The 27,490-nt window shown below is 40.6% G+C and overlaps 1 protein-coding gene across 6 annotated transcripts in view; it reads left to right on the top strand.

Annotated features, from left to right (window-relative positions):
- The window catches only part of PDE1C (phosphodiesterase 1C), a 512,296-nt gene that overhangs the window by 475,152 nt on the left and 9,654 nt on the right, over positions 1 to 27,490 (top strand). For 3 of the 6 annotated variants that reach the window (XM_034670080.1, XM_034670091.1, XM_034670087.1), the window contains one exon: positions 16,882 to 16,950. In XM_034670080.1, coding sequence (XP_034525971.1) covers positions 16,882 to 16,950 — 69 coding nt within the window. Of the gene's footprint in view, positions 1 to 4,403; positions 11,031 to 16,881; positions 16,951 to 23,727; positions 23,789 to 27,490 lie in introns of those variants that run through there. The other 3 variants (XM_034670103.1, XM_034670083.1, XM_034670100.1) reach the window with 2 other exon arrangements.

The raw sequence follows: 27,490 nt of genomic DNA, 5'->3' as shown, positions 1-27,490 counted from the left end.
CATCCATGTTGAAGCAAATGTTGTGTAATTGTTCTTTCTGATGGCTGAATAATATTCCATTAAATATATGGACCACATCTTCTTAATCCAGTCATCTGTTGAAGGGCATCTCAGCTCCTTCCACAATTTAGCTATTGTGGACAATGCTGCTATGAACATTGGGGTGCTTATGGCCCTTCTCTTCACTACATTTGTGTCTTTGGGGTAAATACCCAGCAGTGCGATTGCTGGGTCATAGGGTAGCTCTATTTTTAACTTTTTGAGGAACCTCCACATTGTTTTCCAAAGTACTAAGTTCTTAATAAGAGAGTAACAACAGTAAAACATCCTGGGCAGTGTGGGGCAGAAGAGAGCGAGTTATTCACAGATTTTCAGTTTGGAAAAACCATGCTGTGTAAAGGGAAGGAGAAGGCAGAAAAGTTAGAGAATAAAAGTTTAATACCATCATTATTCTCAGTGATAGCACAGATGCCATGCATCAAAAGAAAAGAAAAAAAAATTGGGCAAGGGTTGGAGCTAAGAACTACCATCTTTTGTACTGTTCTTATTCTGTGTATTTGAATTAAATGGGTACAATTTAAGAGCTCAGTATGTTGGCATAGGCAAGGCTTCAGGAAGCTATACTCCCATAAATTTACCTATTCACTTACTCGGTCTGTCTGTCCATCTGTTCACCCATCCATCCGTCCATCCATCCACCCATCTATCTTAGCAGGGATGTAGCATTAGTATTATATGCAGTGAAATTAACTTAGAATAATCATACTGTAATCATATCCAGTATCATTTGGGGCAAGGAGAAAGCAGGCAATACATGCTTTTGGATATTGAGTGATAACTATTTAAAATAGCACTTATGACCTAAAACAGTGAGATCTGTGCCTGGATAAATTCTAACAGCTATATCTAAAATAATGTTTGTTTGTTTTTAGCATTTCCTCATTATTATAAAACAAAACAAAACCAGAACCCACTTATAAGCCCCACAGAAATTCTGTTAGACATCTAAACTTGGGTTTGGTTTTGCCACATTTATTCTTTCTTTCCATTGCTTACTGTATTTTGTTGTTTTCATAGAAAGTTGACTACATAGGGAGGCAGCTATGGTAGAGTTTCTGGAACCTGAAAATCTGGTTTGAATCCCAGCTCTGTTCTCAGCCAAGTCAGCTTATTTCTTTGAGCTTGGATGATAGTTGAATCAGGCTGTAAAAAATCAAAAACAAGAAAAATGAAAAAGAAAAGTGTTTGCAGTTGTTTTTCAAGCCTGGTGCCAGATTCCGATGAGACTGTCTTGTAGATGATCTAGGAATAAACATTATGACAGATAAATACATTTTGAGAGTCAAATCACGTTAAATTGAAATTTAAGCCCCTTCTTAAAACAATTATCTTTAAACCAAATGATTTCATTTAGCATCTCCACTTAGCTGTAGGAGTAGTGTGGGAAGGGTGGGATAAACAAGGCCGCACTGGTGTCAATTTTCACCTCCTTTTTCCCCAACGAAGTTGCTGAAACATTTTTTGTTGTTCATTTTCGTAGAGTAAATATGGTTCTGTGAATTCATACAGCCTGTGCTTCAGGGTTCAGAGCCTCCATGGCTGGCCCTTTTTGAGACATAAGAAGTCTTTGGTCAAGGGGTGGGTGGGTGGATGGCACTTGCTTAGATATTTTCTCAAATTATCCCAAGTTAGGTGAAGATATTTACCATTTCTGCTTATCAATCATAAAAAGGTGGTTGAGTTTAACTGCTTTTTGTGGACTCCCAAAAAGCCAACATAGATTTACAATCAATGGAATTCAAAGACCCTAGAACAAAAAATAATCCATTATCTCAGTTAAATACAGAGTGGCCACTTACTTATCTTCAGGAACTTATTTTCATAATACTTTGTGGTCTTACCCAATTTTAGCTTAAAATGCTTATCCAATTTTAGTTTAAATTGAAAACAAAGACATAAAACAAAACCACAACAAAGCAAATATAGGACACTCAAAGTTGAGGGGGAAGTGTGGAGCGAGTGAGGAGCAAGCCTGATTTACAGACCATGTCAAAGCCACCTGCACAACAGGTGTCCCTTCTCTGGGACATTAGTTTCCACAGTGGGGCAAGTTCTTCGAAGGAAATACACATTTTTTAACATACCGTACCTTGGTATTGAATAAAATATAAAATAAAGACATTTATGGTTTTCTTTCTAATTTTTATTTCCTGCTATGAAAAGATTTTCAGAAAGGGTGGAGAGACTTCCTACTCATCATTATGCTTCTCTATCTGCCCCATCTACCTGATGCTTATTTAATTCACTTCCTTTCAATTAAAAAATAATTTGTTGAGCATGTGCAATGTGTCAGGCATTGTAATATATGCAAAGAGTTATGAAGATGAATGACGTTTTCCCTGCCCTCAAGGAATCTACTACAGTCTGGGTAGAACATCTTGCAGATAGCTGTGACATACGGCAACTTCCAGCAAGTGCCCTAAGAGATTTATAAACGGAAACTACTTTAGAGAGAGTATGTGCTTGGGAAGACTAGGATGGTCATTCAGGTCCCAGACCCAGCTACACAGCATCTTCTACCGTTGGTTGTACTTAACGAACACAGGCTCAGCTTAGACACACGTTTCCTTTATTTACCTTTTCCCTCCATCCCTTGACCAGAAGACTGTGGAGGGGAGGGTGGAGAGCCACAGCCCGTCACTTCTCATCTCATTCAGAAGCAATGACTAGAAAAGAAGAAAGGTCTTCTTTCAAGGGTCTTTGGGGTCCATTAAGATCCTAGATGGACTCCTTTCCATCTCTGGACCCCCGCAAGCTGGACAGCTGGCCACTGTTCATGGAGGCCACATGAGAGAAGATGTGCATCCCTTCCCTTGTTGGCTAATTGAGGCTTAATGGGTATAACAGTAGTCCTTGTCAGCTGTCCCTAGCATCCTTCCAACCAATTCGTCATTTATTAAAAAATCAACCTCGGACTTATATTATCATAATAAAATTGGGTTCTGTAGTTGAGGGCCTGGGGACATCTCCTCAGGTGGTTAGTGCTATGATGACTGTCTGAAAGGAGTCTCATTACATAAGACCTCAAACGGATAATGGCGGGGCCGGAGCACTGAGCAACTCCCACCCAGACCAAATTGCTCAGATGATCAGAATCAGGAGGAAAGTTCTAGTCCTTGATTTCAGCTTTTGTTTTACCCCTTTCCCTCACTGGCTAGTTCCAGAGAGGCAACTGGTGACTTCCCTCACTGCTAGTGCGGGTATTAATGTAAACCGGTCAGAAGTTTTTCTCGTTTCTGTTACTTCTCCCAAGTGGGTGAAGGTGCTGATGGAAGGTAAACATACATGGGACCAGAATGAAGAAAGAGGAACAACAGAAGGATTGGATCAACGGCCCCTGGAAAATTGAGAATTGATAGTAATTACAAAAGATCAGATAGGGCTCTCCTTTTTCTCAACTAGTTCTCTGCCTGATTTCAACTAAGTCTCATTTAGGACAGTCTCTTAGTCTTTCAAGTTGAATAGGAAATGTTCCTTATCCACTAAGGACTCCTAACATTTCTGTAGGTAAATGGTGTTATCCTTAAAATCTAAGCCACTGTACTCCTCTCCCTTTGGAGCCCTGCACAGGAGGGAACCCTCTCTAACGATAAGGCATGATGACTTGCAGACCCTGGAACATTTATGGGAAGCAATGACATGATGGTTTTTGTTTGTCTGCTTGCTTTTTAGAAATTCTGTCCAAGCCCAGTGAGCTTGGATGGGGTAGAGTATGCCAGGTGGGAAAAAAAAAATCACTATTGTCTATTTCCATTAACTTAGTCCAGTTTCCATCTTTGTCTTCTTCCTCCACCACCTCACTCTGGGTCCAGGAGAGAAGTCAGGTGATTTACCCACCTGCATAATGATTTCAGTTGGGACACATCTTGCTTTAAATCTTCTTGGGAAAGCCTCTGAGGGGGAGGTGGGGGTGCAAAAATTCTGAGAGAGGAGCATTGCTTCTGGTATGGAAATTGTTGGAATTTGATGAATCTGATTTCTTCCAATCTCACTGACCCCTGAGGCATATTGGCCAGACCTGACAGTCACTGTCATCTTGGTTGCAAAATAAGGTATTTTAGTATCCATATTGCATGAACCACATGTTTGATAATCAAGTTGAAAGTAACTATTAAGATTTCGAATGTAACCAGTGTTTAAAATTCTCCACTGAGAGTTTCCCTTTATGAACAGAGCAAACGGTGCTACAAAGGAGACAGCAATGACTAGTATGGAAATGTTTAATTGACCCTCCCCCTTTTTTTTTGTTCCTCAGATTTTCTTCTCCTCAGACCTGGAGGGTGGAGCAGGGCGGGGGGGAAAGGCAGCATTGACACTTTTCTTTTTCTTTTTCTTTTTTTCAGATTCAGAAGAGTAAAACACACCTCACATAGAATAAAAGAGGCTGCCAGTGTCTTGCATCATTTTAGCTGAGCTGCTTCATTCTCCTTCTCCTCCTTCCACAAAGACCCATATCTGGGGAAGGTGTCCAACTTTGAGAATCAAGTCCCCCACCCTTGGCCTTCCCTCATGCCACCTCCTTCCAAGAGATGGCTCTCTGGGGACTGGTTTGAGGTCTAAGAACTCTGGGGAATCCTCCCCCAGGCAAATAAAACAACTTGAGCTTTTTGCACAAACAGAAACAAAACATAAAGGTACTTCCTCAGAATTCTTTCCTAATGCCCTGGCTTTCAAGGCACCTGTCTGGCCCGATGAGGATGGACACCCTGGATATGCTGAGGGAGGCCTGAGAAAGCCACGTGCACAGTAATTGCCATTTTACTACTGTCGATGCCCTTCCTTTAAATTGTTATTTTTGTACCGGCTACTGATGGTGAATACAGCCGTGCTGGCCCTTCATCACAGCTAAGATGATGATTCCAGTCTCTGGTGGTTCTTTCCTGAGTCAGGAACTTTCTTTTTCTCCAATTTTCTTTCAGACTTAAAAATTGTTCTTATGCTTGTCTTTCCATTTATATATGAAATTCTTTTTTTTAGAGATTATCCGACAGGACTCTTATTTGTAAATGCTTAATTTATCTGTGCATTCATTAATATAAACCTGAATGTTTCTGCTGATGACCATACTGTTTAGGTGGGAGACATACTGTTTTCATTGGGTAGCATCCATAACTAAGTGGTTACCAAAATTTTTACCATGGGCCGGTCCTCTTCTTTTGGTTATTTATGGTTTCACTTAATCCTTCTTTCTATTCAGGGAAGTGCTAAGGGAATTAGTATCAGGGAAATATGTCAAATAATTCTTCTCATTTTAGTGAGTCTTTAAAAATAACACATAGGAGATCATTAATAGCATAAATCAAAAGCAAGAATCATGGATGTAGCATGGAAAGAGAATAAAGATACACCCCTTGAATTCAAGTCAAAAATGGGATCCAATGGAGTCTAAATAAAGGGTAATGTTATGGGTCTAAATGGTGTGATTTGGATAGAACTGATTCTTAAAAGGTGGTTATGGTTCACAAAGGAATCTTTGAGTCCTTCCCAAGGGAACCCCATGACTATGTTGGTGATAGAGTTGGGTTAGTAATAGGGGGAGAGAGAGAGCTAGATGGTGGGCTTAGGTGTATTCCCCATTGCAGGTTTAATTTCTACATTAAAAACACCAGAACAAACATTTAAAAAATCTTCTTATTACTAAGGCAAAATGTTGCTGTTTCTTCAGACAGAAAGGAGACTGTGTATGTAGTCTACAGAGCCTCTTGCCTTGCTGAAATATTCCCCAACAGAAAGATCTGAAGAACTCTTGTGTAGAATGCCTAGTTGGTACTGATATTTGAACACGATTCTTGGTTGGCTTTTTACATTTTACCTTGTCATAACACATAGTTTTCTGTTGCTCCCTCTGCTTTTCATAACAGTGACACTAAATAATGTGGGGCCTCGTAGGTCAAGTAAATGAGTAAGCCATGTAATATCAGAGTTACTGTGATCAATGGCAGTTGGTACCAGTGAGGCACTAAGGAGCAGTAGGGACTGTGAGGAACTGGAGCCTTTTGTTTGTTGACGTGTGTGTTGTGGAAAGGGGGCAGGGACTGGTCAGCTACAGGGTTAGTGCTATGTAGCAATGGCGACCTAGATACCTAGGGTTTTATATAAACGCTCTCCAAATTGTTAAATATTGGCGATGAGTTCAGAAATCTCCAAAGACTGTGCTGGTCGAAAAAAGCATGCCTGCACTCCATCCGTGGGACATCAGTTTGCAAACTCTGCTCTTCGAGGTGGTATGGTTTCATATAGGAATGAAATACAACCAGGGCATCTCAAATTTTTCATCTTGGAACCTGAACCTATTATCTCATTTATGTTTTGTACTTTCTTATGTAGAGCTTTGCAGCCGGTCAAAACAGAAAGCTTACAACTTCCCTTTTATACTCTTAACAAGTCAGACTAAACAATATCTGAAAAAGAAATAGGAATATAGCCATTTTGTCTAGCAACAATAAAGATGGTAATATTTTCCATTTGCTTTAAGTCATTAATTAGCTGAAAAAGAGTGGGAAGAGAGTTTCATTCAGTATAGAACTCTGGAATTCTCAGTGTGGAAAAGCAAAACTCCATGTAACTCGTCTTTAAACCCTTAAAAAAGTATTTTGAAGGGACGTTGAGTAAAAATGCAATATTATCTATTTTTAAAAAATATAAATCAATGTATTATTGTGGTATACATTAATATTGGACTTGATAAAACATTGAAATCATGATCCCAAGTCCATATTGACTAGAAGAACACTATTTCCAAAGCCCTGGTACACTTTCTGCAGTCTTTTTGTTCTCTTGAAACAGCTTGCAAAGGAGCAGCGATATGGGACACATACTCTTCCATTGCATGGAGTCTGAAATCTTACTCAGTATTACACTGTCACATAGAAAGCAAGGGCTTTCCTGAATTAAGAATTGACCAGTATGTGGAGAAAGCAGTAGGGACATTTCCATCACAGACAAACCACAATTTCTACATGACCCTGGGTGGAATACTTTCCAAATGAAGTGAACCCTAAAATTTGGGTCCCTACATCACCTAAGAGCTCTACATCCAGGTTTTGTGGATGTGGTATGTTTTGAGGCATAATGACGGATCCATAGGGAGGTCTTTCTTCCATCTTTTATTTCATGCCAGCCTTTCTTAGGTTACGAGCCCTAATAACTTATGGCAGCAGGCAAGAGACTCATTTCTAACCCATTACATTTAAATGGATTTTCTTCCATTATCTGTTTCATTCTTGAATCTTTTAAAACCTGTGGAAAACATCTGAAAGGATCCCATGAAGGACCTGATATACTTAAACAGGAAAATAGTATCTAAACATCTCAGAGCCAAAGAAGAATCTAATGTGCTTGTTTATTGCATTTGCAGAACTAAAGCCATTGTATTATATTTTCCTCCTAGAACCATGCCTTTAGTAAATTCGAAGAGTGAGAAAGTCAAGAGAAACATTAAGACGGGATGTGAGGCAGAACGCAGATGAAAAGATGGAGACCAATTTTGTAATCCATATTTTGGGAGTAAGAATACTGGTCTTTTTGTATCACTTCCATCATGGGTCACTTTTCCTTAGATAGATGATGGATAGATAGATAGATAGATAGATAGATAGATAGATAGATAGATAGATATAGATGATAGATGATAGATAGATTAGATAGATAGATAGATAGATAGATAGATAGATAGATAGATAGATAGATGATAGATAGATGATAGAAATATTTTCTTCTGTTCTTAACCTTAGAGCAGAGACTTACATGATAAACATGACTTCATAATGTCCCCTGTGGACTATGGGGGAAAACAAAAGAAAGAAAGCACTAAATCTTTTTCTCATAACGAGAGGGAAGATTCTGAGATTAAAGCCTATGTACACAGTATTCTGTCCCCAATAAAGGGGATTCTGGTTGGAAACTTTGTTCTGATTCTGCGATCCCCACACATCCCAACAGGAGTTGCAGTGTTGTGCTCCCCTCCCCCCACAGGGCCCGGCGCACAGTCAGCATTCAGGAAGCAGGTGCACAACTGTCCAGCTGCATTCCGCTATCCACCTGTGAGTGCCAACGAAGCCCAACATCTCCTGTATGCCAAGCATATCACTAAAGGCTGACTTTCTAAGGATATGCAGACATACCCTAGTGACATAAGTAGCTTATCATAAGGGAGAGAAATTGCAGGTGTTTTGGGGAAAATTGTCAGAGCCCAGTTTATGAAAAAAACAAAAAATTCTCTATGGCTCTTGGATTTAAGAAAAATAAAATAAAAACAAAACAAGACTGGATTTATCTGAAATTGTTCTTCCAAAAGGGACGATGACATCCATCTATATGAAATACCAGTGGATTTAATTATAATCTAAGTTGAAATAGTTAAAATCCAAAGTGGACTGGTCTTGCAGCAAAGAGAAGATCCTATATGTGCTGTGTGGGGAATCATGCCCAGTTCTGCTCTGCTGATATTATGGTTGGTACCGCACTGAACCACAGCAAAATTGGACTTTAAAGAACATAATGCTGCAGTAATGATGTTATATTGGATCTCATGTGTGAATAAATGGAAAGTAATACTTATATGATTCATCAATATTGCTCCATCATTAAAGGCCTGATTATCACTTAGAAAATGAACTTAATGAAAAAACTGCAATGAACAGCACAGTATTTCTATGAAACATCCCTCTGAGAACTGGCAACAATTACCTGGCAAGAACAGATTTCAGTTGCTAAGATTTCCTCTCGTCAAAGAGCCTGAGCATTGAGGTGACAGTGGAATTAGAATGGTAGCAGAGCCACCGAGAACATTTGACAGAGTTCAGTTAATTTGAGTTCAGAGAGGTTAGAAAAAATGGGTAGCAGTCCTCCGGATGTTCTTAGTAGACATTTGTAAAAGACTGTATATCCCTCCAGGAAAGTCTGCAGTCATCAAGAATTGTTTCATTGAAAGAACACCTTGTTTTTACATTAAACAAGCGTGGGTACAGTGGGAGACCCGGACTGAAAAATTCATGAAAGTCCATTTGAACATTAATACCTGGTTATTTTAACTAATCCACCCCCACCTCTCCCATTTTTCATTAAAGTATTGCAGATGTATTTGAGATGAATTTATATTTATTCTGCTTCCTGTTCCCAAGTAGAAGTGCATCAACACTGGCCATGGCTGGCTTCCCTCAGTGAACCTGGACCCAGCCGAGATTGCTATCCACTGAGCCAGGAGAAGCAGGGGGTGGTGTGGGGGCCCTCTCAGCTCCCTCGGGGCATACTTATTCAACATCCTTTGGGAAGATCATGCATCTCTGGGGATAAATGCTGGCTGGAGCAGGCCAGTCTGTGTCCTCATGGAGGCTCCCACCTTTGGTTAGCTTCAGCCATGATCACTGACCTTCACCCATGTATTTTCATGGGAGCTGGCTTCTTAGCCTGAAGAAGCATTTCTCTGCCAGGTTATGGTACAGGATAATTCATTTAAAATAAAGCCCATTAAAACTCTATAGCTATGGATTGGCTTTTAAGTAGATTGCCCTGGAGGCACATTATTGTAGAGTCTGTGCTGCTCTGTCACGATCTGTCTTGGGGTAGGTATCTGTATACATGTGTCCTTGTCATTGAGTGGGTATATGTCTGATGGTACAGAGACGGAGTCGCACACCAATATACATATATTTATAGTAAAAACCTACAGCCGTAGGTACTGTCCAGTAACTGATTCTAGAGATAGAACTGTAGAGTATACATTTTCCTTTTTTCTTGCTTTGATATTTTTATACAATTTTATATGCTGTAAAAAAATTTTTAAAAATATTTGCTATTTTCATTTGTAGAGCTCGATTGGATTTTTATCGGCTCAGGTGCCCACTGTACAGCTTGATTCCTCCTCCCTACCTAATTTAAGAGTCTTCTCCCCTTTTCATACCTTTCATTTACCTTTCCCTTCATTTCTTCTCTCATTTTTCTACCTTTCATAAATTCCTTCTTTTGCCTCTGTCCAGGCAAGCCATTATGCCCGTGGTATCATTTTAGCACAAGGAAACACAAAATAATGGGGGAAAGATACGCATCTTCTTCCAGTGTAATTAACATGAGGAAATGTTGGGTGCCAGGGGTGGGGTAGGTAGTTGGGGAGTAGGGAATAGATTGGGGGAAAGGAAGCAGGAAAAAGGAAATCCTCATGGGAGATCAGTTACCCAAAGCAAGGTGCGTCACTTTGAGGCTAATGTAATGCGGTCATCTTCCCTCAGTATGGAGCACAAGCTTTCCCCTCACAGTGTTCAACCCCTAGGATATCAGGTGCTCACCGTGGGTCTGTAGACCCTCTCCTGCTTTGGGCACTGGCCCTATGTGAATGGATAACTCAGCTCATCTCAGCCTTAGATTTTGTTGCTGTTGAGCTAGATTTGTGGGAGGTGTCTGGATTAATACCAAGGATGTTTAGAAAGATTCAAAAGAGGGAGGCAAGCAGAACCAAAACCCCAAAACTCAGTCCAAATCATGCCGAATAAGTACTTCTTTGGAGGGATAAGGAAGAGAGTTCTGGATGTGTTCTGAGGATGCTCCTCCAAAAGGGAAGATGGTAAAGTGGACTTATGTTTATTTTTACAGCAGTGCTAGAATGTCCTTCCATGATGTAAAATAGGTCTCTAGCAGATAAAATGCAGGTTGCAATTTGCATTTGTATGTCATAGGGCAAGAGAATGGCCATCCATTCTAAAGAAAAGTGTTTTGTTCCTTATGATGCTGGTTTGTACTAAAACAAACTATTCAAATACCATAACATCACATCTCCAAATACAAAAATAATTCCTAAAGATTCACGTAGAACAGAAATGCTGAACTGCTCTCAATAAACTAAGGATGTGTTCATTGTAATCTTTATTGCACAGATGAGGCTGACAGTCTGTCGATGTATAATTTCCCCCATCATCTAGTGATGAATAAGTATCTGTATGTTCTTCTGATTACCAAATAAAAACAATGAGTTAATCTCTCGGTTGGAATTTGTAAAATCAAATACTGTTTTTTTCTTTCTTTCTGTGTTTTTTGTTGTTGTCTGGGTGCTGTCTGAGATATGGGGCTGTCCAAGAGCTCACTCAACCATCTGTCTCTTTTGTATTCCTCCGAACATCGCATGATACCCAGGTACCATGTGCCTTTGTCTGCACACTAGAAGCTACGCAGTAAAGCTCGGCTCCTGTCATCGTTTTTGAGGGATGAGGCGGATGGGTTATCAGAAGCTCCTCGGGGCTTAAGAAGTGTCAGCATTCATGGAATGAAGCTGGCTTCCATATGTTTCGTTTTCTTCTGGGTATGATGACACGGTTTGACAATCCTGTAATGCCAGTTTTCAAATTCCAGACTTTTCATCTTTCTTTTTCTCTTGAAAGGTCTACCTGGCAATATTTTCTTTCTCTGCAACAGTGAACATAAGGGGTCTGACTAGGGAATTGTCAATACCCCTGTTTGTGGGCATACTCGTGGTTTACATCCAGGATGGCCCCCAGCCCGCCTCCTTCACACCAGCCCCGAAGAGGGACTTGTCTAGTAGTGAGGATGCATCTGACCCAGCTAACACCTCCTACCCGGCCACCTACCCACTGTTCCTGCATAGTAACCTCACTAGATTAGTACTCTGACAAAGGGGGCTGTGATGGTCCTCCAAAGTGGCTGTGCTGGCCATGCATTGGAAACATATTTTTTAGAATTCTTTCTCTCAGAGCAGAAACAGAACTTACTCATTTTTAAAAGTATAATAAAATTAAATTCACTTGTAATACCCTATCCAACAATCATTCACTGTCACTTCTTTCCTCATTTCCTTATGGATTTTGCTCTGCGTTTTTACACAGCGGAGGCCATACATTGCAGTATATTTACCTTTGTGTTATGGTTTGTTCACATAACATTGGATTATAAGCACTGTCCCATTTTAAAAAAAACTTCTTGGGGTGCCTGGGTGGCTCAGTCATTAAGCGTCTGCCTTCGGCTCAGGTCATGACCCAGAGTTCTGGGATCGAGCCCTGCATCGGGCTCCCTGCTCAGCGGGAAGTCTGCTTCTTCCACTCCCACTCCCCCTGCTTGTGTTCCCTCTCTCTCTGCCTCTCTCTCTGTCAAATACATAAATAAAATCTTTAAAACAAACCAAAAAAACCTTCTTTATTAATATAATTTCAGTAGCAAAATAATAATTCATTTTGCGGCTCTAGCGGTTTACTCAACCGACTCTGCTGTTGGACAACTAAGTTAAGTGTTTTTATTTATTTATTTATTTATTTATTTATTTATTTATTTATTTTGCTGATGTAAATAACATAGCAGTGGAGTTCTTTGTATGTAAGGCTCTGTTGCATTTCCGAATATCTCCATTGGACAAATTCCTAGATGTATAGCTACTGGGTCAAAGCTTGTGAACATTCGTTTGACTCGTCATTTGCTGGCCCAATTCCAAAGCATGTTCAAACATTAAAACAGCCATATTTAAAGAGCCTATAGTGTTGCGTATCTGAGGAGCTCTTGCGGTTTTGGTCATTGTTCTTTTTGATGAACAGAGATCCAGTTACAAAGCAGGCATTGTATTGATGGTGGGTGTACGGGGCAGGAAAGAAGTGTTACTAAACACGGTGAACATGCAGCTCTAATTGATACACTGTTGGAAAATGACTCTTAGGGAATTATGGGTGGGTTTGAAACCTGCCAGACTCCTTCAGTGATGCCCCAGCCCTGAGAGAGCATACACTTCTCTTGATGTTCTTGTGTCAAGGATGGGAAGAGGCCGAACTGGGGATTTGTTCCGAGGCAGCAGACAATGGCTTGTTGTCTTCTGTTGCACCCCAAGTGGAACACAGAGAAGGTGTTGGTAGATATGCTGAGCCGTAGAGATCAGAGGTGGTACGTATCACAAAGGCAGACGTTGCAACATGCTAAAGAAAGGGATTGCAAATGCCAGTAGGGTGATAGACGCTTTTCCCCTTTCGTCTTTCAGCACCACCTCTGCCCGTGGGACCTGCCTGCTGGCCTTGTGACAACATTCCTATTGTTGCACCTTTACTAAGGATGACGCTCGGTCTCAAGGGCTCTTAAAACACCCCTTCCCGCCAGGCTTGGGCTTGGCTGTGCTCACCCTATTTTGCAGAAGGGAAATGATTTGTTTGACATCAAGCTGCATACCACTGGGGTTTCCTGCTAACCTCTCGGTCCTGAGTCTTAGGTGTGTATATCTGCTGCAAGGCTGGTTGTCACTTCCATCAGTGTCCTCTGCTCTAGACTCTTGATGAATTGGATTCATTGCCCTTTAGCTGAACCAACCAAGGATGTTAATTTGAAATATCTGAAAGCTATGCATTTGTCAAAAGATACTTCCAGTCACACAAGCCGCTGTGATGACATTTCTGCCCTGAGCTGATGGATTGGGTTGTTTATTCTTTGAACATTCACATGCCGTGGGTCAAGGACGATATAATCTGTGACCTTAAAATGCTTATCTAACAAAGATGACATATTAGCGACTTTACACACACACAAACACACACCCCTTTCTTTCAAATATAAACGAATAATAAGCACCATATTGCACTGCACAGTTTGCTAAGCACTTGTAGGAGTGAACGGTTACTTGATTCTCACAATTCTATCGTGAAAATGAATGTTTTTAAATTTTTAGAGATGAGGAAGATGAAGCTTGGCAATGTCAGCCCTGATGTAGTTGTTTATTCATGGTTTCATTTTACCTACTTCCTTTATAAAATATTTTAGAATTCTAAAATCACATAAACGTCATCAATTTAAAAAAAAATTAAGAAAGCAGACTAAAATCAGAGAAAGTAGCTAGCGTAGATGGAGTAAACCGAGGTAAATGTTAGTGTGCAAGCCATGCAGGCTGGATAGGCCTTCCCAGTTCCCAGCATTATGTCATAGATTGGATCTGAGTTTCCTGGAAACCTCAATAAAAATGAAAAGAAACCACTTAAGATTCGACTCATCCAAGAGGATAAAGCGCCCCAGTTGTTCAGAAGCAAGAACGCGTCCCCTGACGACTGAAATGCAGTCTATAGGTATTCACTGAGTGTGGGCTTCTCACTCATGGCTGCAGAGCAGGCTCAGCGGGGAGCCTGAAAAGTGCCCACNAAAAGGGCCCCCCCCCCCCCCCCCCCGCCAGAACCACGAAACAGCATTTCTGGGGTGGGGGGTGAGTGCCTGGGTATCAGCATCTTTCCTTTACAACTCCCTAATGATCCTAATGTGTAGCCAGGATTGAAAAGCCCTGACAGTGAGCTCCCAGTTACTCACAGAGCAGCATCCCAAGCAGATTTCAACAATGAATCCTAGGAGTTCTATGAGTCCTAAGGTGTTCTGCTGCTATGGAACAGTGGGGCACAACTTGGAAGCTGATCTGGACCTAGATCTTCCAGCTCAGTCTCTGATGGTTTCCCCGGGAATGGGAGCAAGGGAGAGGGTGGAGTTTTAGGAAATGAAACTTACAGAAGTTGAGTATTATTTCCACAAATGAACTGTGAGTAAAGGGTAGGTAATTTGGTGGCTGTGGCATGGAAAATGGTTTCAGGAACACAACCTCAGTGAATGGGGAGCCAGTGGGAGGTTGACTCAGAACCTAACCACTCCCAGTGGTCCATGATGTCACTTGAAGGGCTGGGGAAATTGCAAACAGGTTTATTTTGTGTCTCCACCTGCTGCCTGTTTGTGTCTCGTGATTAGGAGAGGTGTGGATGATTTCTCCCTTTACCTGATCTATTGGGCATTTCATCAAGCACACAGAAAAAAAAAACTCTGTGTCTAGAGGGCTTGCAGTTCTGCTGTTCCACTGACCCAAGGCTCCCAGAGGTTCCCATCTCATTCAGCGTCTGCAAAGAACCTACCAAGGGGATGAAAAGCTGCCTCAAGAAAAAGCCACCAAATTGCAGACTTTTGGAAGATCATCGTAGGTGATTTTTTTAAAAATTGCACCAAGCATTTCTGTGAAATCACCTGTTACTTGTGAGTGTTTCTACAAGTAATAACAGTGAAAGCTTGTGATTCAGTGTTTTGCAATTTTTCAAGTGCTCGCGTAGGCAACTTTATGTTTGATCTCTCAAGTTCACAAGAGTATCCGTGGAAAGCAGAGAGCCATATCCAATAGTGAGACACGAAAAAGGAAGTTTCTATCACACACAGTTTTTCAAGCCTGCCTGAAGATCAGAGTCACCTGCCTGGGGCACTTGTCAAACATCCAGGCCCTTCAGGAAATGCTGGCTCACCAGTGCTGGGTTGAGCCTGAGAATCTGGTTTAGTTTTTCCTTTTTGTTAAAATTATTGCTTAGGTTTTTCTTATCCTTAGGCAAATTTAGGATAACTGCACTTGAAGGAAGTCTGGGTAATGGGTTAGTCAAAAAGCAAAAGTCTTGGGGAAAATTTTCTCTAGGTTTGAACTCTGAAGGGTCTTAGCTTAAATATTGCCCCAAACACTCAGTAGCTTTGTGTAAATTATTTAAACTCCTTTTGTCTCCAAATTCTACAAAATGGGAATTTTTTTGTCATCAGAGAGTTAGTATCAGAAAAGGTAACTAATGTACACTTAAATGTCTATAACTAATGTGGGGCTTAGAACATAGTAACTACCTGATGTGCGACAGTGACTATTACTAATGACCGAGTGGTCAAATTGTGAATCACCACTCTGAATAAAAAACCTGAACCCAGCCTCCATCCTAAAGCAATGGTTCTCAACTGAGGGCAGTTTTTCTCCTAGGGAACATTTATCATTGTCGCGGTCCAGGGGACATTTTTGATGATCACGACAGGGGAGGTGCTACTGACACCTAGTGGTCGAGGCCAGGAATGCAGCTAAACATCCTACTATGCACAGGATAGCCGCTCCTATAGCCCAGGCGTCCTGCTGTTGAGAAACCCTGTCCGAAAGGGACAGTGAAACAAGTAAAATGTTTTGTGAGTGGAGGGATAAATGCTTTGAGTCGTTGAGTCTCCGTGTAAATGCAGATTCTGTGGGACCCAGATGGCATTTGTCGTGGATCAGAAGGGACTCTGGACAAGGTCAGGGCTGACTTGTCACTCCCCCATGGCCCATGAAGCTGTTCATATGAACAGAGATAGATAATCCTTTTCCCAGTGGGACTTGTGATGCCAGCTGCAGGGAGCTCACAGACGCCACTAACCTAGCATTGTGTGGCCTCCTGCACACTCTCACGTACCATGGTTCCTTTCATCCTCACCAGAACACGCTGAGGTCATAGCGATTTCCCTCCTTTTGTAGACGAAAGCCTGAGCTTCAGAAAACTCATGTTAATTGTTTGCGGTCCACTAACATGTAAAAGCTATAGGGACAACCCCCCACCGCCACCCCGATGCCTTGATTCTAAATTGAGAACTTTCCTGTCCACAGTCCACAGCAGCAGTTCTCCACCCTGGATGCACATGAAAATCATCTGGGGGACTTTAAAAATACTGATGCCGGAGTTCTGCTGGCATCAGTACAATGAAAACAGAATCTGGGGGTGGCGCTCAGGCAACCATATATTTAGAAAACTTCCCTGGTGGATCTAAAGTGCAGCCCTGCTCCGTGGTGTGTTGGTCCCCAACATACCAACCTGCCAACCCGGAGACCAAGAGCCATCACGCACACAGAAGTGAAGGCTGAGCTCCTGGCTCTTCTGGACCATGGAACACATGCTGCTCCCACGACCTCACACAGCCTTCTCCCCAGTGTTGTTTTCAGACCCAAACATTTGGATCATTTGATAATATTTCAGATGAGCATTTACCCGTCCAACAAGTCTGTCCACAATCCTATGATCCTACTTTTCCTTACCCCTTTTTTCCTCTTTCCAGGCACAAAGAAGCGCTCTCATGGTTCGCCAGCCCCAAGCACTAGCTCTGCAAGTCGCCTTACCTTGCCAGGTGGGTAAACGGCACTGCACCATAATCTTAGCAATCACGGGTAACAGAAAGGACTGGTTTCTCAGTTGATTTTGGCAGTTGATGGACTGGGAACCTGGCCCTTTATCTATCTAGCCCACCCCATATATCAGAGAGCTTTGCCTCTGTCATCAACATTTGTAAAGTTCCTCCGGGAAGGGACATAATGAACTTGTATTTGGTTCATAATCTTTTCTGCTCATGGATGAAAAGAGTAGAATCTTGTTCTTCCTGGGTGTTCATCTGGACATGCTATGGAAGAACTTCTTTGAGAGACAGATGGTACAGGCGAGAGAGTGGGAGCCTTTGTGAGAGACTTGGGTTCAAATCCCAGCTTTGCCTTGTTCAGATTGTGCAAGCTCACTACACTTACCCAGCTTCTTGGAACTCTGTTTCTCTTCTGTCTGCGTGATGATAAGGCTTAGAAATAATGCTTGTAAATTTAGCATGGTACTGACTTGTAGCTATTCTCTACTATTGAGAAATATGGAAGTCACGTGCAATCTGTATTGGGTATCATCTAACATTTACCAGAAATTTTTAAGAATTCATGATGATCCTGTGTAATTACTATTTAATATGAGGGGTACCTATCGGTCATTTCGTCTCCATCCATAGGCTTACATTCTCTACCATAATTTAATTTTTATAAGTAAAATTTGGAAGAACGCATTTGTTTAAGAGGAAGGAGAGGTCATAAATATGGACTTTGACAAATTTGAAACAAAACAAAAATTATAAGAAGAAAAGATGTTAATAATGCTAACACTCAGAACTAACCAAGATTGCCTCTCCTCCCAGTTTTTATTAAATACTTTTTTTTCCTAGATTGGAATTATATTCTATATAGAATTTTGTTTCTTCCCTTTTAAAATTTACTATTACATTATATTCCCCTATGTTATTAAATATTAAATAATATTGCAGAGACTAACATTTCATATTATATCACTATTTATATATTCATTGATAAATTTGGCTTTTATGTAGCTTGCATTTAGGTTATTATAAATAACCTTCCATTTCCTGTACATAAATCTTCTTTTGAGTCTGGAAGTATGGATTTGGGTTAGATTCCTTTAGGTAGGATTACTAGCTCAAAGAATATGTACGTTTTTAGGTTCTTGACACATTATTGTCAAAGTGACTTCCGGAAAGATAGTATTATTTTATACTTTTAGTGGTGAGTTTGCCTTTTACTATGCTCTTGCTAATGCTAACACTAATACTTTACTAACTTGGTAAGAAAAAATATATTCATATTCAGTTTGCATTTATTTGATCATTTTTAAAAAGAATCTGTTTTCTAATTTGTCTTTGACATTTCTTCTTTTGGGAGTTGCCGAACTTCATCCATTCTGAGAGGGACAGTGCCTTGCCTTTAGTCCCTCTGCAGTAGAAATGTTTTGCAAGCAATGTTGTGTTATAATTTAATGAGCAGCATTTTTTATTGGTTGTACATGAAATAATAGTTCACTCTATAATCAGTGGCATCTTAGATTAGATGAAATATAATCTGTATCGATTTCAACCTCAACTCCTGTATCTTCCCTACCACAGTCCAAAAACTGGACTCCGTGTCCACTGAGTAAACCTTGAGCTTTCTTACCACTGTCATTCTGCCTGAAATACTCCTTACCCTTTTCTTCTTTTGCATAATTTCTCTTTGTGATCCTTCTGAATCATCTAGGTAGAGTTAATAGTGACATACAATGATTTGCTTGTACACCCCTTTACTCACAGATAGGTGGCTTTTCCAAGGGTAGGGACTGTTTTTTGTTTTTGTTTTTGTTTTTTGTTTTTGGCCCCAGTGCCTGACGAGGTGACAAGCACACATTGGGTGCTCATTAATGTCTGTAAGACTGGGTATGTGGGCGTCTGAGTGAGAACTATCCATTTTCATTTGTGACTATATAGAAAGCAGCCACCTTCAGAAAAGACTCATTTTCAAATTTGGAGTTGTACTGACTATACTAACTTGCTTTCTGGTATTGCTCAAACTTGCTCTGTAGTCTCTGGAAGCCTCTTTCATCTTGTTCCTGCTTGTAGTTTTGGTGTTTTTAGGACTAGAGACATTAGGAGGAAAAGAGCTCCAAATTGAATAACTCCAATGTGTTGTGATGGTGTTTGCTTTTCTCTGTAAGGTTATAACCTTCCTGGGTCACATGGCACCTCTGATATCATTCTGGACATCCACAATAATCCGCAGAGCTGACCTGGTTCCCACCTGCTGTGCTGGGGGCCTGTCACTGCTGCTCGGTTTCCAAGGCTTATGAGTCCGAGTTGCCACCATCTTGTCCTTGGCCTTAGCGTGGCAATTTAAGCTGGTCTTAAATTGAGTGTCTTAGGCCCTGAGTTCTGACCATTCCAAACCCTGTAGAAGTGGAGTGGGTTGTTCTCAAAACACTAGACATCCTTCACCGTGCGTTATCTAGCAGACACTCTTCACATCACTCATTACAACGGCCAGCTCGCTACTTCTCCCCACCTCAGGAATACCACGTTGCCTCCCTTGACTCAAATGCCTCTACCGCAAACTCTTGGTGTAGGATGTCAAACGATTTAAAATGTCATGTTTAAGGATGCTCGAAGGGCCAAATAGAGGGATAATAGCCCTTGAAAAACAGTAAAATAAAATTGTGCAGAAAAGAAAAAAGACAAGAACAGAGATACGTAAAAGTAGCAATTCAAAATCTGAAATTTAAAAAAAGCAAATAAACATACAGTCATTGGAACTTAAAAAAGAAAGAAGAACTCACCTAAGCTGAGAAGAGAATTAATGTTGGAAGTTAGTCCTTAGGACTCAATAGCAAACACAGTATAGAGAGGGAACCACATAAAAAATGAAAGAGCGTGAACCATAAGACTTTTAAAAGATGATACAGAGATAAATCTTTATGACCTTGGATTAGGCAGTGGTTTCTTAGGTATGACACCTAAAACCCAAAGAAAAAAATAGATAACACAACTTCCTTAAAGATACGAGCTTTTGTGTTTCAAGGGACACTATTAAGAAAGTGGACAGAAAATCCACAGAATGGAAGAAAATATTTGAAAATCATATATCTGACAAGGGTCTAGTATCCAGAATATGTAAAGAATGTTTACAACTCAACAATAAAAAGATGAATAACCCAACTAAAAAGAGGACAGAAGATTTAAGTAAACATTTTTCCAAAAAAGATATACAAATGGAACATGAAAAGATGCTCAATGTCATTAGTCATTAGAGAAATGCAGATCAAAACCGCAATGACATACTACGCTACGTGCACTAGAATTGTGACAGTAATAGCAAGTGTGACGATGATGTGGAGAAATTACTAGCCTGTGCATTGCTGGTGGGAATGTAAAATGGTGCAACCACTTTGGAAGATAGTTTGGTAATTTCTCAAAAAGTTACACATACAGTGACCAAATGACACAGCAATTCCACGCCTATTCCCAAGAGAACTGAAAAGATATGTGTAGACAAAAACTTGGCCACAAATATTCAAAGCAGTATTACTCATTATAGCTAAAAAGTGGAGAGAAACTAAATGTCCAAGTGATGAATATATGAACCAAATGTGCTGTATCTATATGATAGATTTTTTAAAAGGATTTATTTATTTATTTATTTATTTATTTATTTATTTATTTAAGAGAGAGAGAGCACGAGCTGGGAGGAGAGGCAGAGGGAGAGGCAGACTCCCCACTGAGTAGGGACCCCAATGTGGGACTTGATCCCAGGACCCTGAGACCATAACCTGAGCCAAAAGCAGACACTTAACCAACTGAGCCACCCAGGCACCCCTGTACAATAGATTATTATCTATTATCTAGCTAAAGGACTGAAGTATTGATACATTCTACAACATGGATGAACGTTGAAAACATTTTGCTAAGTGAAAGAAGCCAGGCACAAAAGGCTACGCATCTTATGATTCCATTTATGTGAAATATCCAGAACAGGTTTATCTATAGAAAGAAAAAATACATGAGGGGTTTCTAGAAGCTTGAGGAGAGAGAAGAATTAGGAGTGAATTCTCACAGGTATGGGATTTCTTTCCGTAGTGATGGAAATGTTTTGGAATTAGATATTGGTGATGACTGCACAACCCTGTGAGTATAGTAACTGAACTGCACACTCCATATGATGAATTTTATGGTATGTGACTTACGTCTCAATAAAAAATGAAAGAGGATGGAAGATAGATTAATGGCTCTAAAGACTCACCTAAGGTGGAAAATGCAGCTCAATTGCCATACCGAAATAAAACCAAATGCATAGCTAATGATATGGTGTGAGATTGCCTAAAATTATCTCAAGAATGAGAAATTCTTAAATGCCATGGGAAGCTGGCTATATTCAAGCAGGTTGGTTATAATAAAATGACAACCAACTAATGGCAAAATTTGCATTGGTAATAGTAGATGCTAGAAGACAATGAAAATGTATCTACCATGTGTTGAGGGAAAGTAAACCAATAGCTAAAATAGCTCAATTATTAGTTATGAGTGAAGGCAAAGTAAAAACATTTTCAGGTATATAATGACATGATTTACCAGTTGCAGACTTTATTAAAAGAAAGATTAAGGGATATACTTCAAAAACAAGAAAAATGAACTCCGAAGCAAGGTGTATCTTCTTATATCTTGGGATACAAGAATAAGTGGTATACACACAAATAAATAAAACATGTTGGTAAATTTGAGTGAATAGTTATAAGAAATAATGTCTAATTTTTGTGTTAAAATAGGAAATGGGGGGCGCCTGGGTGGCTCAGTTGTTGAGCGTCTTCCTTCGGCTCAGGGCGTGATCCCGGGATCCTGGGATCGAGCCCCACATCAGGCTCCTCCGCTGGGAGCCTGCTTCTTCCTCTCCCACTCCCCCTGCTTGTGTTCCTTCCCTCACTGGCTGTCTCTCTCTCTGTCAATAAATAAATAAAATCTTTAAAAAAATAAATAAATAAAAATAAAATAGGAAATGGAGGCTACAGCTGGAAGGAGGTTTATTCAGTAGAAAGTTAAGGACTGCTAAAATCTATTTTGTGTTTGGGCAGAACTTTGTAATTTTGTAAATTTTAATACAAAGGGTCATCAGTAAAATAATTGAGGTATAGCCTATAACATTTAAATTGGGAACTGAACAACAACAAAGATGGGGAATATAAAAATGTATCAACGTAATAGAAGGCAGAAAGGAAGAAAAGAAATAAAGAATGATTGCAAGATTAGATAGTAGATAATCAAATACAAAACAAAACCAAATTTAGGTAGTAGAATCAAGTCCAAAAATATCAGTAACAATAATAATTGCAAATGGCTTAAACTCTGGTAATAAAATACAAGAAGTTATCTGATTAGATAAGGACAGCAAAATCCAGCTCTATCCTGCTTTTAAGTGCACACCTTTAAAAAAAAACCTACAGGAAGTTTGCTAACATACAGGAAAAGAAATTCTATGCAGAATATAAAGCTAGTTCTTTGAAAACCATTGTCCATTTTAACATCTGTGCAGCGGTCTATTATATAAATGAGGCACAGGATATTCAATCATTCTCCTATTGATAGTTTTCATTTTTTGTTATTACAAACAATGCTTAATGTAATGTCCAACAAGAAACACAAGTTGCAACAAGATCTATACCATCTAACACAATTTATATTATCTTTTAAAACAGGCAAAAATATTAGGTATTTAATAGATGCATACAAATGTAATTATAGAATATTTATGTGCACAGGGATAATAAACATCAAATTCTAGAGGATTTTTTTGTGTGATGGGGGAGAGAAGTATCATGGAAGAGTGTACTAGGTACTTCAACTCTATTTGTGACATTTAATCTCTTTAAATAAACTTATGAGCTACTATGCAAAATGCTAAGATTTTATTAAAGTGTATTGAAAATACATGGGAATTTGACATTATTATTATCCATACTTTTCTGTATGCTCAAAATATTATGTATTAAGAATTTTAAGTGAAAAACCTACGGCTGCCTTCCAAGACAGTTTTGTTTGGTTTCATCCACGTAGAGGTGATTTTACATATATTTTGGAGAAATTTCTTGTTTTCCCTTTCTAACATATTGGGAGAGATGGGTGTTGGGATATGAGGATTCAGATATGAAGAAAGCCCTGCTCGTAACATGCTTCAATCCAGAAGCCACCAGACCCCACTGCATTAAGGAACCGCTTGTGTGGTTTCCGAAATTATCAAGGGGGTCCTCCTAAAGCTTCAGCACTGAGAAACTCTTCTGGGGACATCTCCTTGATTCTTTGCATATCTATAGCAAAGTGACCCTTATGTAGTGAAATAATAGCACCTGCAGATGATTTTTTTCTAGAACCACCTTCGAGCATGCCCCATGAGATCTGTGAACCCAGTCATGCTCCATGGGTGGGCTGTAAATGGTGGAGAGCTGAGGAAATGTTGGCTCTCACTGGAGGAGTGGCCCAGAGCTTCAGCACTACTCCCAGTCCTGACTGCTAATGATGGAGCCTAGTCAGTGACTGACTTCTGAGCAGATTCCCCAGGGCGCCTCAGTCACATCACTTTCCGGGAGTGACCCTTAGATGGAAAGGTACAGTACCATCACCTTCGCTGATGCAGATAGCTGCTGGCTCCTCTGTGTGTGTGGCTGCTGGCGTGCCCCGTAGTGTTGGCAGTAGACGCAGCTCTGCTTCTCATCTCCATGCCTGACGTAGAAAGAGTTTGTGTGTTGAGATGCCGGCTGGCTTACAATGACAGTGTCATGTGTCTTATTCTAGGGGACTACGGATAAAACGTCCATCCAGAGGATTCCTCAGAAGAGAACTGACCAGCTCTGAGGTCTGAAGACGTTTTAGGAAGTTTATGCTTTTCTTTTCTTTCCTTTTCTTTCTTTTTTTTTTTAACCAAGACAAAGTATCATGTGTATTATAAGTTATCGAATGGTAAACTTCAAAAAATAACTTCTGATCTCCCTAATACAGGTTTTTAATAATAAATACTTTGATATGTATTGCACATCTATTAACTATCAGGGATAATGCTAGATTCTTAACATGTATTACCTCCCTTTATCCTCATGACAACTCTCTAAGGAACGTACTTTATCTCCGTTTCACACATTAGGGAACTGAAGCATAATCGGGTAAGTGGCTTGCCCGAAGTTAGCAGGCAGCAAGGCAAGGCAAGCCTATGCTCTTTGCTTGAGTTTTATCGCTCATGGGTAAAGACTGATGTCAAATAGTCCACACGGTGACACCTTTCTTACTCTGCCTGGGGATTAGACCAGTTACCCCTGCACTAATTTCAGGTGCACCTATGGGTGCAGAGGGATCCCGCACTGTCTTTTAAGTGAAGATTTCAGGGAGTGCTCTCTTTGTGATTCTTTTATCTCGAGTTCAGTTTGAGGCATGGCCGTTGTCATTCTTACTACGGACTGGATCAAAGCTCGTTTGTGATGTATTGATTTAGCACTTCAGAGCTCTCGAAACCTGAAATTTAGCTTTGCAGGCTTCTTCTGAGATAGGTCCTTGTTGGTATGAACAAAAGGCAGAGTTACTGACTGAGCCTTACACTTCCCATTTCATATGCACATGTGGAAAACCACACACATGGATGGAAAAAGCTCAAGAAAAAATTTAGCTTTTCTCCAAAATATTTTTCTCGTTTGAAACAGCATGCCTCACATACATTGGGCCTGCTGGGGCAAACAAAATGAAAGAGCTAAATTGAAGGTGATCCTTCCTTGAGGGAGGACTTTCTTGTTCTTTTTTTTTATTAATTAAAATAGTAATTTTATTAAATGAAGCTATTAATCATTAAATCATCAGGTCGCAGGGCATTTAATAGCCAGCCGTTGTGTTTGAATAAGAAGGGAGCTTGTTTTCCAGCCTCACTTAATTGCTCCTCCTCTTTCACCTCTTTGTCGGAGGGAGAGGGGTTCGAACACCATGCCTCAGTGCCTCTCCATACTCTAGGAAGACTGTAGAAATGAGCTGAGGTTGTCATGTTTGTCTAAAGCAAGAGTGTTCAGGCTTCAGACTAGAGACTTCAAAGGGAAGGAACTCGCTAGCACCCTCTTGGAGCAACCATGCGCAGCAGGTCTGGTTATCAAGACACTGGGGAGGCAAGGGGAAACTGTCAGGGTCTGTAGGTGCCGATCCGCTTTGCCAGCTGGTATGTGTTCTAAGTGATTCATTTATTCTTTAGTACGTGGGAGATTTATGAAGGTTATCGAGTGTGATGCAGAGTAGTTGACTCATTCATTAAGTATTTCTTAACACCAACTGTTATCAGTTCTGTGATTAGGTTCTGAGGATGCAAGTGTGCATAACACCCAGCCCCTATCCCCATGAGGTTTGCAGCCAGAATTAATGATCTGTGGGGTAAAGCATAAAGAAGCATTGGAAAAATCAGGGCGTCAGTGATTTAAGAATAGCTTCCAATGAAGGTGACTTGAAGAATTGTTATGCCTCAGCATAATAAATGCGAAGAGTCTTAAGAATCAAAAGTGCCCTTGTTATTTTCCTAATTGCATCAAAATTAGACTTCAGGGACTGAAACTTCTTTCATCCTGGTTGGTTGTCTAAGTCACAGTTCCCATCCCAACCAGGATTTGCAGCATTCATTCACATTCATGGTTAGGCTATGCCCAAAGTGATGGCATGAACGTCCATATTTGTATATTGTATAAATAGTTTAGAATGTGGGCTAGATGGTTTTGCTTTGCTTCGAATGGCTCTTAGTTTTGGCAACATGCTTCCCTCAGGTAGCTGATATATGTGTCCATATATACATGCACATTTTGGATAATTAGTCTTTTGTGACTCAGAATGGTGTGTTCTCTGCCAAATGTTCACAAATAAATTTATTAAGTTAATCTCTTCATTGTTTGGTAAGGTCTTTCATGTAGTACTATCCAGTCATGCAAGGAATTATATGACTTTTCTACACTAGGATAAGACATCCATCAGGGAGGACACCATTAAAAGGCCCTTAGTGATGACCATTCCTCCCCTGTGCTATGTGATCATGGTAGCCACATAGCAAGTACCTAGGACATGCCGGCAGTCCGCAAGTGTACAAGGTACTTTATACACATTATCGCATTTACATACCCTTTAAAATCCTCACAGCACCAGGCTGGGTGGTTACTATTCTTCCCATTTAGCAGAAAAACAAAAACAAAAAACCTGAGACCCCAAATAGTTTATCTCCTTAGAATCTTACAACCAGTAATAGCTTAACCCAGTGATATGCTGTCCCCACTCATGCTTCTCTCATAATAGTACCACACCGCCTGTCCCCGGCATCCCTTTATACCGAAATGTAAGTTGACTTAGTCTCAAAACAAACTTGGCACTTAAGCCAGTGTTTCTCAACCTGGATACATGTTAGAATCACTGGACACGACAAACACACTGATGCTTGGCCTCCACCTTAAAATAATGGATTGCTTCAGAGACTCCTGGGGGGAGGGCTTGGGCGTCCGTAAACTTTAAAGCTCTCCAGGTGATCTGAGGTGCAGCCCGGGTTGAGAACAGCAGGCGGAAGCAGACAGCTTCGGGCTGGATGAAGGGGAGCAAAATCATGTGATTTATCTTTTTCCTACGGACATAGGTTCCTCTGGGGACCTGGAAATGCTGATGGGGTCATCTTTCTATCTTAGATAGTGGTTTGGTTCATGCTGTGTCATCTCAGCTCCTTCTTGGTAGCTTCTCAGACACCAGGCTTCCAGTTTCTGTGCTCGTCGCTCTGTGAGGTGAAAATATGGAACCAGTAGATTATTTAGCATTCTCATTTCCTTAAGGTAAAGTCCTTGGAGAACTACCGTCATTTAAAATGTAGATGATGGGTTTCATTAATGTAGTTTTTTTTTAAAAAGGTTATTTATTTATTTATTTAAGAGAGAGAGAGAGAGAGAAAGAGAGCAGAGCAAGTGAGAGAGAACCCGAGTGGGGCAGGGGAGAAGCAAACTCCCCACTGAGCAGCAAGCCTGACCTGACTCGGGACTCGGTGCCAGGACCCCAGGATCATGACCTGAGCTGGAGGCAGACACTCAACCGACTGAGCCACCCAGACACTCCTCATTATTGTAGTTTTAATATAAAATACACCTTGAAGAGTTTAAGTGTCGATCATCACCTTAGACAGCAGTACATCCAATGCGCATGGTTTACGAGTGATTTTCTGGCTGGGTTAATGTTGCTAAATTGTATTTCTACAAAAGGAAGGGACACAGAGCAGTGTGGCCTGAGTATAATGCTGTTTGTGTCTTGAGGAGACAGATGAATTCCCTAGCTGGGGAAGTATACTGCTACTGAATTTTCCTGGCAGTTGCAAATCTTCCAGCTAATTCCTGAATTGTGGGATCTTCATTTGAGGAAGGGATGGAAAGCGAGAGCAAGGCAGCACCTACTATGTGTCAGTACCATGTTCGCTGCTCCACGTGCATGATTTCCTTTCCTCCTCATCGCAGCGCTCTGCAGTGAGACTTCTCAGCTCTGTTTTCTCAGTGGGAAACTGAAATCGCGTGCCCAAGGC

Source organism: Ailuropoda melanoleuca, chromosome 1 (assembly GCF_002007445.2).
Source record: "Ailuropoda melanoleuca isolate Jingjing chromosome 1, ASM200744v2, whole genome shotgun sequence".
Taxonomy (NCBI): domain Eukaryota; kingdom Metazoa; phylum Chordata; class Mammalia; order Carnivora; family Ursidae; genus Ailuropoda; species Ailuropoda melanoleuca.
Note: the sequence above shows the minus strand (reverse complement) of the source record. Positions and strands in the feature narration are given on the sequence as shown.